General features: G+C 32.2%; 1 protein-coding gene across 1 annotated transcript in view; it reads left to right on the top strand.

Moving 5' to 3' along the window:
* LOC119835522 (sensory neuron membrane protein 2-like) overlaps positions 1-12483 on the top strand; it is a 29809-nt gene that overhangs the window by 724 nt on the left and 16602 nt on the right. The window contains exons 2-5 of the mRNA XM_038360406.1: positions 174-331; positions 619-760; positions 6997-7257; positions 10928-11169. Of these exons, the coding sequence (XP_038216334.1) occupies positions 174-331; positions 619-760; positions 6997-7257; positions 10928-11169 (803 nt within the window). The remainder of the gene's footprint in view (positions 1-173; positions 332-618; positions 761-6996; positions 7258-10927; positions 11170-12483) is intronic.

Below are 12483 nucleotides of genomic sequence, written 5' to 3'. Positions count from 1 at the left end.
TCTGTGTATGAGTATCTACTTTTGCAGGGGGACATAAATCGATTAAATCCGATGGTATAGTGTGATACATGTTATAAAAATATGTAAATAGAAACGAAGTTTTACTGATATTGTAAAAATTTCTCCAACCCAATATTATAACGTTGAGACTTTGGCTAATTTTTACATTGTAGGAGGTTGCTTTAGTTAATAACACCGAAGCGTTGGAAAGGTTTGAGGAAATACCATTCCCACTGTCATTCAAAATAAGGATTTTCAATATCACCAATCCAGACGCTGTTCTCGCCGGCGGAGTACCCGCACTCAACGAAATGGGCCCTTATGTTTATAAGTAAGTTGTATAGAAAATGTGTCACAAACATGGACTTTTTTTGAAAACATTTACGTAAAACCTTATTTTTTTAATCTAAGATAGGCACTGAAGTAAAAAATATAGAAAGTGTAAGCCTTTTCCAAATAGAATTATTTTACTTATAATTATTTATCATTACATGTTATTTATTATTATTTTGCTTTATACAGTAAATAGCAATTTATTTAAAAGTAATATTAGTCTATTTGTTAAGGATGCTTACATTTAAATTTCAAAACTATTGAAATGTTATTTGTTTTAAAAAGGTTATATAATCGGAGAGAAGTTGAAGAAATGGATGGGGATATAATTAAATACCGTATAAGGGATATGTTCGAGTTTGATGCGGAAGCTTCTTATCCTCACACTGAAGACGACATAGTAACTGTAGTCAATATTCCATACCATGTAAGTAATTTCAGTTATTATTAACTATTGCAGAACTTAACTATACTGTTGCGCGTCTTTATATAGTTTTTAGTTATATGTGTATGTATAGGTGTGTATAATAGAGATACTTTCATCTTACCTCAATGTTGTATTGACGCAATATTTACTATCCTTATCAAAAATATCAATATTGTGTATTGTAGTATTGGAATTCTCGAAAATACAATATAATGTTATCTCTGGAAAATATCTAATATCCCTCTAGGTTCTGGGCATGTTGTTTACCTAGAGGTATATTATTTTGTTTTTATTATTCATTGAAAAGTGTATCTATTAATTTTCAATTGTAGTGTTAAGTTGACAGCGGAATTATAATATGATATGTTTCGCTAATATTCAGGCGGAATTATTCTCTTCCAACCGTAACCCTTCAAAGACCTTCTATCAAACTAAAGAAAATTAAGTAGGCAAATACCTACTACAACTACTAGCTACCAACTGTAGCATATCAAATCTAGACTTCTGTATTCTAATAATATAAAGCTGAAGAGTTTGTATGTCTGAACGCTAATCGCAGGAACTGCTGAACTTATTTCTAAAAATTCTTCCATCGTTAGATATGTATGTGATCCCTGAAGGCTACATACAGACTATATGTGTACCCCGTGCAAAGACGGGGCGGAACGCTAATGTCATCATAAGTCATAAGAAATCTCGCAGAGCGAATGATATGGAATGAAAATTTAAAATTTTATAAAATTAACAGCAATGCCATTGCGAAGCAACCTTTTTTTCTTTAAACAGCTGACCAATTATTAAAAAACTAAGTTAAGGGAACCACTGACTATGGAAGAAGTCTTGTTAAATAGTTTGTTTAAGCTTAAAACAAGATATGGATTTGACTTTCCAACTATCCCACAGGAATTCTCTTCTATCAATTATTAGATACAAAAAAGTAGGTAGGTATATTGATAAATTATTTACAGACAAAAATTTTACCGTCTTCAAAAGGTAAAAAATGAAGACAAAACAAAGATTTTTTTTCAATTTTTAATGCAAAATTTTAATCATTGTTCTTTGCACAGGCCCGAAACCATATATATTCTTTTTGTATGACTAGAACATCATCATGACATGACTAGACTAGTCCTCTGCACCAGTCCCCCTAATGAAAGTCATAAGCTTGAGCCATCTAGATTCTAGGAGAAAGGTTCTCATCAACACAAATTAATCAAGCCCAAACAGCAGGAAACTGCTGTAAATTGTTGTAGAGTTCTTGTCAGTGTCGCAGCTTAATTATTGTACATTCACAGCCGATCTGATGATAGATCAGATGGACTGTACACCTTAATTTCAGCTGTATCGAAATGCTAAATGAAATAAATAACAAGCAGTTTCCAACTTCACTTCAATTTCTCTGTGATAACAAAATTCACGTTTGAGGTTTTTAAGTAAATAGTGTTTACTTTTTGTTTTACTGTTAATAACCTCGAGTGCCCTCAACTATTACTCTACCTAGTGTACTACTTTTAGACCATTTTTTCTTATGGAAACGTTAATTATGTCGATTGATTAATATTTTGCAATAAAGTAATTATTTATGAACCGGTCTTCCGTGTTCATTCATATACCGTTGGTAATTGATCTAGTCATTTTAATGATGGCAGCGATTCCATTGTCAAGGTATGCGGGTTTTCACATATAATAAGTATACTCTAATTGCGTAAAATAGTATATGTAGGTAACAGCAATATTTCATGTGGGAGTCGAGCACGGAACGCATTGGGCCAGCTCCCACCAAGGAGGCTCCCACTCGATGCCCCGATGTTTACTGTACATTGTATGATAAGTGAGGGAACCGGAGGCTTCCTTCCTCTTGTTCATTTCATTTATCCCCAGCGCCAGTTCTTTCCATTTCCTTTACTTTCACAAAACTGTCACAAAAGCAGACAATGCATTTGCCCAAACCCTTTCCTCTTCTAATATTTGGTGAAGGAGGGGGAGGGGGGAGGATTTAACATATAACATACGTCTTCCGTGGGTCAGTTACGACCAAACACCAAAATGTTTGCGTAAAATACAAATACCTTTATAACAAAAGCCTTTATGAAGTATCACATTACACGATCACTAATTTGACGAGCCCATTGTATCGACAGACCATTAGTACAACGCACTTTGCCTGCATGCATCCCGGCAAATCAGATAGCAGAATGTTGTATTAGTAATTGAATCGTAGGCCTTTGTACCTGGTGCCTACGTCGCACTCTATTGTGGTTGACCATTTACATATGGTCTAATGAATTTTAACATTACTGAAATAATTCGTTTTATATATACAGTCGATATTTTTAACTTATTTACTGTCTATATTGCTTTCCTGAAATAAAATAATAATGGACGGAGGGGAATTTCCGGTAATGTTAGTATAATTTATATATTGCTGATGATTCTTGTAATCTCACCCTGTATATTTACGCAATGTGTCCATACAATTCATTTAAACATCGATTCCATGAAGTGAAAATTCAATTCCATTTATTTCAAATAACATCGTACGCTCGCAATTACCCGAAACTAATGCATCAAAATATAACATTTATATGAGTTCGGAGTTCTGTATGATTTAGCCCCAAAAATTTAATCGGTGCCAATTAATGTTCTTCCTTTTTTATTACCGACGTCGATATTTTAAAAGCAAAGATGTGTTATTGCATATTGTTATTTTTTGTTATTGATAGACGGTGAACATGTCAATGAACAATTTGGAGAAATTTTTCTTATTGCGTTTTTCATTTTTTTTTTTTGTACTACTTCTTTAAGCATAATCAAACATATGTAGTCCATTGAAAAGTTACATTTGGGGTTGCGTTTCTTAGAGGACGGTTTTAGCTTTACACTGACCCCCTCTACACATCAAAAAAATAAAATTGCGTCCTCTAAAAAACGCAAGGTTAGGCCTAAAAAATGTAACATTTCAATGGACTAATGTATTGTTACATAAAATGTACCTACAATCTACATCATGTACTAGCACAATGAAATAATAAACTTAGTTACGTTTTTCAAATCTAGTTAAACGTTTATTTTGCTCTCATCCGTTTATTAACCGTTATTTGTACAATACAATCCAAACATGTGAATTATTTAGTTATATTTACCTAAATCGGAATTTAAAAGGCCTATCATAATATCTATATTAGAGAGTTACCTTTAAGATATTATGATATGGTGTGTAATATACAGGTCGAGATTTATTTCATGATCCCAACTTCCTATTTACAAGAATAATTTTAATTTTAATTTACTTGTACCATTCCAGATTCCTCTATAGAATGAAATTGCAACAAATCTCTAATAAAAACGTACCTTCTGTCGCTTAAATAGGTTGCAATTTTAAATCGCTATTTTAGAATAAAATTGTATTAATTTACATATAATATCACTTGTTTTCATTTTTAAACAATAATCAAACTCAATAGGCAATCCACTACGTCAAATTATCGTAGATATTCCAACGTAACCCAGTGTGGTAGGTACCTAGCTACCACACTGGGTTGGCTATTACTCCTGTCATATTATTGCTTAAACATAACTCAAACATATGTAAATATTTGAGATGATTCATTTAAAATTGGAAAAATAATTTTATTTTCCATATTGTTTTATAAACACATTTGTGTTTTACGAAATTTTCACTGGGGTGGCAAAGGTAGCCACCTCCCTCCTCCACCCCTCGGAATTAACTGGTTTGTGTGAGGACGGGTTGCCTCCACCGAATAATTGTGTTGTCTGATGCATTCACCTGTTGCCAGCATGCAGATCGGATTCAACTCAATAAACATTTTTGTTTCCGTGAAAGTGCGAGCGGCGTTAACAAAATTTAAGCCAGTACAACAAATTTCGAAGGAAATGAGATCCTTGCGTTGCGATATAATTAAATATATGAATAGAAATAAATTGATAATTTGTAATTGTAAGGAAATACATAATTCGTGTGCATTGTTGGTACATTTGATATATGATTTTGTTAGGCTTCATTAATTTTAATTTCATGTGAACCTCTTAATTTTTATCAGTAATATTTTTATGCAATAAATACTGTTTAATTTAACCTACTTAAGTTGTGAAAATTACAGAAAAATTTACTAATATATCTTTTCTCCTTCATTAAAATGTTTTGTGCTTTTATAATGTCTTAAATATGTTCATACCTTGTTGTTCATATTAAATATATTTATTATTTATATGTCATTAATATATGTGTGCTGTAATTAGGTCATAGCTTTAGAATTATATTATAAGTATAGTGTTAACTTAAAAAACCATAACAGCAGATGTTTTTACCATAATAGTAGAAGTTTATGATGAATATTGAATAAAATAATGTTTATGAATATTACGCATTTAGTTTTACTGCATTAAAATATTAATTAAAATGCTATTATAATATTTTTATCATGTATATATTCTTCAATCTACATACATGCTTATGTCAATATAGAATTCATTTCTCATCTATGCAACCGTTCCAGACTTCCGGCGTTGTCAAAGCGTTGTACAATCTAAGAGGCGTCAATACTGTTTCCAATACAGTCGTACTAATTCAATCTTAATAGGTATTTCTCGCCGTTCAAAGGTGTTTTCGAAATCAAGCATTTAATTAAATAATAATTATTTATTAATCCGATATTTTTTATCTTTGCTTTCGTAATTCGATATCTAGGTTGGATAAAGTGTGTCTGTTATCTTAATCACACTGCACTGGTATTTCTTAACAGTAGGCATAAGATTAATATAGATAGGTACGCCTTATTGTTTATCAACATAAAAATATAATTCATATCCATTGACAGTAATGTAGACCGCACAATTCACATGAGTTCTACAAATTGAGAAGCAAACTTTTATCATCAACTCAATTAAATATAATTACCTTACAGACTAGTATTTAATTATGATTATAAGCGATCATTCAAATTAGGTACCTGTAGTTAAAATGGCGGCTAGTAATAAAACTTGAAAAAGGTTTATAATGTGTCGTTTCTGATGATAGTCAATCTGGGTAATTGAAACAGGGGTGATTGGAAACAACTCTCAGTAAACATGTAACAATGCAAATAACTCTTCTATTCCAAATATCAATTTTTTTTACGTATTGGAAAAATTGGTTATAACTAAATGTATTTTTTAAAACATTGGGTGTATTACGAAAAATTGTTTATGGGCAGTTGATTCCAATCACTCCATTATTTAACCTGTTTCTAGGGTCAAACAGGGTAAGTGTGAAGTCGTGTGAGATGTATAGTATGTGAGTGGGAGAGAATACACCTATACATATTTTTTTTTTTGCTCAACAAAGATTTAACTAGAATGCCTGTCTCATTGTATAATTGTTTATAGTATGGTTTACTTGTAATAAATTATTTACAACTAGGTAACGATGCTACAAAATTTTTGTGATAAATCCTCAATGTTATTTGCCTATAGCAATTTGGAGTGAATTGAAACTAAATTAAATTTTGAGAACTTAGATATTCCGGTAAATACCATTGAAATTACAGGTATTAGTATTAATTTATTCTCATAACAAACGGATTCCTTACTACCCGATGTTGATCGAAGTATTTCAGCTTTCCGGAATTTGTAGCTCTAGTAGCTACATGAATATAACATATTATTGATCAGTTTCATTGTTACTGATTTGTGAAATTTATTCATGAAACAAATACCTTCGCTCATATATATGCAATATAGATGACAAATGGGACTTTAAATTAAGTAATGTGGAAATAATGATCATTATGTGACGGAATTGACCGCCTCCTTGGTACCGTGGTTAACGCGTGAGCTTAGAACCTAGGAGGTCCTGGGTTAGATTCCCGGTGGGGACGCACAAAAAAAAATGTCTCGGTCTGGCAGGACACAGAAGGCTGATCACCTACTTGTCCATAAAGAAAATCGATCAGTGAAACAGATGTATATCATCTGCCCCATACCCCACTAGGGGACACGGGACTTCACTTATGTGACGGAATTGAGTACCTTGTTGTGTTCTATAACAGTAACATATCGTGTTAATATTAAATTGCCATGCAACTGTATCTTCATTTCATCGTGTATTGCATTTTGACAATTACTATATTATAATAGTAGAGCAATTGTTTTATCTCAGGTCTCAGTATTTTAATAAGATTATTAATAAGTAGGAGATCTTATAACTCACCATATTTATGACAATTATTTGTTTTCAGGGTATTCTCCAAATGGCTGAGAAATTATTCCCATATCTGATGATTGCGTTGAGCTTAGCTCTTAACAGTGTATTTGGAGATCACAACGGTCCAATTATGACGACACGTGTGGGAGACTTTTTGTTCGACGGCATTCCGATATGCAAGAACCCGGGCATTATAGGCGGTGTAGCTTGCGACCAAATTCGCCAAATTGGTGCTGATGTGAAGAATTTAGTGGAACAGGAAGATGGCTCTCTAATATTTACCGTTGTTGATTATGTAAGTATGGAATATCTTGCTGTTGCTACACACGAATGTAACGAATATTTCGAACAGCTTCAGGTGCCCGCCGAGATACTATGTAGCTAGTAAAGGTTACGTGTAACGTTGACCAACCCTCTTGTGAGATTTCGTGAGATTTGATACAATCCATTGTATTTTTATTTACGCCTAGTTTATACTAAGGCTTAAAAATACTATGAAATTAAAATTGTAAGAAGAAATTAATAAAAAAAAACTTAAATAGTAACCTAACTCCTATTTCAAACAGAAAAAGAAAATACGTTATATTTCCCGACCTTGGAGATCGACACCTTTCTACCTTGAACGCCTCACATAATGGATGCCCCCCTTTTGTCTATATCCACTGTCGTATAAACTGCTTTTTATATTTTATAAATATTGAATTCTCAGTATCACGTAATGAAGTTATTGTACAATTTCAAATAATAGAGATAACATTCATTTCGGAGAATTTGCAAACATGATTCAGTTGCTGGAAATTTCAGCTTTCAATTTATTCATACACATTAACGCCATGTTAAATAAGCGATACTTTATATACATATGTGAAATACTCAGAAACTTTCCGGTTTAATTACACATTTTAAATTAACATAGATCCTCTCTCCATTTCCTAGGAACACGTTGCACTGGAATATGCAGTATGAGAATTTTACCGTAAGCATTCGGACAACACAAACATCTCGGTACTCATAAATACCATTTAAACATTTTGAAACTTGAGTATTCATGTCAATGATTATATATTTTAGCGATCTTAATAATATTCTGCATTCAATGGTGTTTCTGTTGTACAGTATTATGTATATTTCATAAAAATTACAATATTTTCAATCAAACTCTGTATTGATTTAGATGGGATAGCCAAAACATTACCGCTGCCTACAATAACTATCAAAATATGTTTTAAATCCTAGTTATTATGTTTTGAACTATTATTACGCTGTTAACGATACAACTGATCGCAGATATTTCCAATTAGCTTAACATTAATTAGGTAGTAATAGAAATGTCTAGTACCAATTCATAATATCAAATAGCTGCAGGGTTTAATCCCTAATCGATTTGATTAAAACCGTTCTAATTACAAAATGAAGTGCGGATTGTTTAGTCTGAGTGGTCTACGGGGAGCAGTTAGGTATACGTCTTGGACCTGACCTTTATCCCGTCGCTCAATGGATAGAGTTAATTACCTCTTCATTGCATTACTGACTTAGTGCATACTGGGGTTGATTAACTTAATTAATGCCCTAATAACTATTCTATTGAACTAAAAAAGTAGCTCTGTAGCTTTTATTGTTTATATCGCTATAAAACACGTTATATTAGTTGAACTGGTGAATTGATTAATGTTGTTTTAAAGTAATATGCTTTTATAACTATGGATTTATACTATTATTTCATAGTGTGTTAACTTACTTTTGCTTAAAATTCCATGATTTTAAGTTAAACTGTATTTCAGTTATGCTTGAATTCAAAAACATACCTATGCGTAAAATGATACTGAAAATATGTTAGTGAAAGATTGATAATAATAAGCAACAAACGCATAGCCAGTTAAACCCTTTTAACTCAATAACATGCTAGTACGTGGTAACACAATAAAAAGGATTAAAATTGTATCTCAAAGTCTTGTTTAAAAATGTTGTATCCTGCATTACGTCTCTTTCCCACAAGAAGAAAAACGTAAGAGTAAAAGAATACGATATAGTTCTCGAATTATGTCTGCAATGCAAAGGCTGAAGTCTGTTTGATGTGCGTGTAAAAATGAGTTAATGCTCGAAAAATACATTGGCCGCCATAGCTAACCCTGATTAGTGCTTCCTTTTAACATTATAAATGCACAACTTTTGACGGTGGCGGAAAGCGAATATTTTTAGACGAGGGAAATTAATAGGACAGGTAAAAATTATTTTCTAGGATATCTCATATATACAAAAATGGATAGAATTTATTTTATATGGTTATGAAAAAACAAAGACTTATTAAATATATGCAAACAATAAGGCAGCTATCACAAAATAATGAATGTTCTTGAAATGAATGGATATTAATTTTAAACACAAAACATTAGAGGTTAAAAAGTTAAAAAGTTATAGAAAACTGAAGTATCCTCTGGTTATTTTATAATATTCCCAGATGCTTATAGTTTTAGTAAGTACCTAACTATTTAGGTAACTATTAAGTAAACTGAGGAAAGCGATACACTATTAATACGCCTATTCTATAACATTTTCTGCATCAGCCTCTCGGTCTTTAAAACCAGTTTTTTTGAGATTGCTGTGTACAGCTCATTTTAGGTTAGCAGGCAATAATTTCAATTTGAAATTCCCGCGTTATGCGATACACTGCGTATATTAAAATCTATATATATAAAATTCTCGTGTCACAGTTTTCGTTGCCATACTCCTCCGAAACGGCTTGACCGATTCCTCTGAAATTTGGTAAGCATATTGGGTAGGTCTGAGAATCGGCCAACATCTATTTTTTATCCCGATATTCCTACGGGATACGGACTTACGCGGGTGAAACCGCGGGGCGCAGCTAGTATATTATAAAATTTTGCAAATATATCGCTCAAATAGGACAGAAAAACGATTGAATCTTTACCAGAAGGTCGCCATACTACACTCCTCCTCAAAATCATTATGCAGAAGACAAGACAAATATTAATTAAAAGCATTATTATATATTCTATTCTTTTGTAATTTAAATATGAAACAAATGTAGGCAGGCACTTCTTAACGGGAAGAAAGTCTCTTCTTCAAAATTATATAAATATAACGTCGAATGTGCCTGGCTTTTCTATTAAAATGTCGTTTACTTATACATATTGCTAAACGATATATGAACACCTATTTTTAGATGTTTATAAAAAACTGCGGATTGTGGAAAATTAAACTATTATTGTCTTTTGATATTTTGCAATGTTTGGAAATACTGCACTATATTTTAAGAAGTATCTAATCGTTCGTCGTCAGAATTATTTATTGTGTATTTTGTAATCCAGACAAACTTGACATTAGCAATTAATTCAAAAAATTAGCAAAGAATTACTCTTTTGGTCCACCCGAATACACAAAAGGAAATAAAATAACTATATTCTACGGTAATATGAAGTCTAGCCCTAAATAAATGAAAAATAAAATATCATTAAGCAAAGATAACTACATTATCGGAACCGTCAACCACCCTCCATTGAACCCTGAATCTATAGGGAGAGAATGGGGGTAAACCCCCTTCGCGACGCCCATGTTTATAGCAGGTAAATTAGCAGAGAAGTTATTTGATGGATAATGTTCACATCGCCCCTAGACATAACAACAACTGCTTTGTTTATAGTTACTTGATGTTCTGTATTCTGGAAAGTCATATATATTACTTAGTCTTACTCAAAGCATCTACCAATAATTTAAAACTAATATAACACAAGGATTATCTTAATACGTATAAATTACGTGTCATATTGTTTGTCCGCGATGGAATCCTAAACTACTCAACAGTTTGTCCAAACAATCCAACTTAAAATAAAGGATAGTTTGTATTTTAACCCGGGCGGAGAGTACAGTTAGTAATTTTATAAATTATAATACGCGGTATACAAATTTATAGATTCTTATCTTTATGTTTTATGTCCTTTTCACAGAAACAAGACAATCCCAGCGAAATATACGAAGTATTCAGAGGTATCGAGGACCGCAGTAAGCTCGGTATTATCAAATCGTACAATGGATCATCATACGTCGACTACTGGGTCCCCCAACGAAATGAAGCAGGCGATACATACCCTGGCATATGTAACATGATTAATGGCACAGATTCTGCCATATTCCCACCGTTCGTTGATAGAGACGAATCTAAATACGCCCTCAATCTGGACATTTGTAGGTGAGTAATTTTATTCAAAATAAGCTTTCAACAATTGCGCAGTGAAGTAAAACAATACAAAGTTAGAAATAAACTTTGTTAACTTTCTTTTGTTCTTTTGAAATAAAGGTAAAATGAAAAATGTAAACACCTACATACAGTCTTTCATGAACTGATGAAGCCATATTTACCTACTACCTTGTTATAAAGCCGGAACTCCGAAACTCGCAATCATAATTAAAATTAAAAATCTTTTATAAACCAAAGTTATGTAAGTGATGTACAAGAGAGATATTTCAATTAATGCAAATACAAGTATATCTTCATGTAATATATCTTTTAATACGTCAAAATATATATTAAATGAAGCTTTTATAGCTCCGATGTACCTACAACCTCAAATATACTTCTAACAGATTAATTAATTCCAGACCAGAATAAAAATTCCTATATTGTGCACAGCATAAATTTTATAAAACTCGTAAAATTTCACTACCTAACTCAATTTCACCAAACTTATAATCTCGTTTCACCCGAGAGCGTGATAACTGAGTTACAGGGGATCATTTCTGTGGTTGGTTGACCATTAATATTTCTGTCACCACAAATTAATTTGATAGAAATGCAGGAAATGCATGACAATATCAATACGTTGTTATTAAATATTTTACCCGTTTGAGCCATTTATTATATTTGATGATAATTAAATTGGAAACATATTTCGTCATCGATTCGTGCTAATAATATATTTACCTGATACCTATAATTAACTCTCGGCTGTTTTTCGACATTGATTCCTCATGTTCGCACTGGCGGAATGTTATATTCAAAAATATATTTTTTTTTTACGTGGAAGAACATGATTAATTATATCGTAATGTAAGATTAGATTATTGTCTGCCCCTATACCGAACCGATGCCTGGACCAATACGGGCATTCACTCAACCTCACTTATCGAATTTCGTCTGTCCTATCAACCGTGTCGTAGTCCGTACAAACGATATATGTCATCTACCAAGAGCTACTAGAATATCGCTGAAAATGATACATTCAGTACATAGATACATGAAGACAAATTAATTTGATTCTATTATAGACATCGGTGAGGTCTAAAGATTTGTACACATGAGACGATAGAACATTATTTTAGCTTTTGAACATACCATCTGATAATGTTAAATTGTCGTAATACATACAGCATACATAAGTTATTTTAAGAACTACAAAGTTTTCTTTTGTATTTTGACACATAATTTTCAGGTGATACTGAAGTTTGGGATATCCATGTATTTATCTACCTTTTCTTAAAGTATCGCAGTTCGCTCTCTTATTTT

This window comes from Zerene cesonia, chromosome Z, assembly GCF_012273895.1.
Source record: "Zerene cesonia ecotype Mississippi chromosome Z, Zerene_cesonia_1.1, whole genome shotgun sequence".
NCBI classification, from domain to species: Eukaryota; Metazoa; Arthropoda; class Insecta; order Lepidoptera; family Pieridae; genus Zerene; species Zerene cesonia.
The sequence above is the reverse complement of the archived record's forward strand: the minus strand, read 5'-3'. Positions and strand labels throughout refer to the sequence as shown.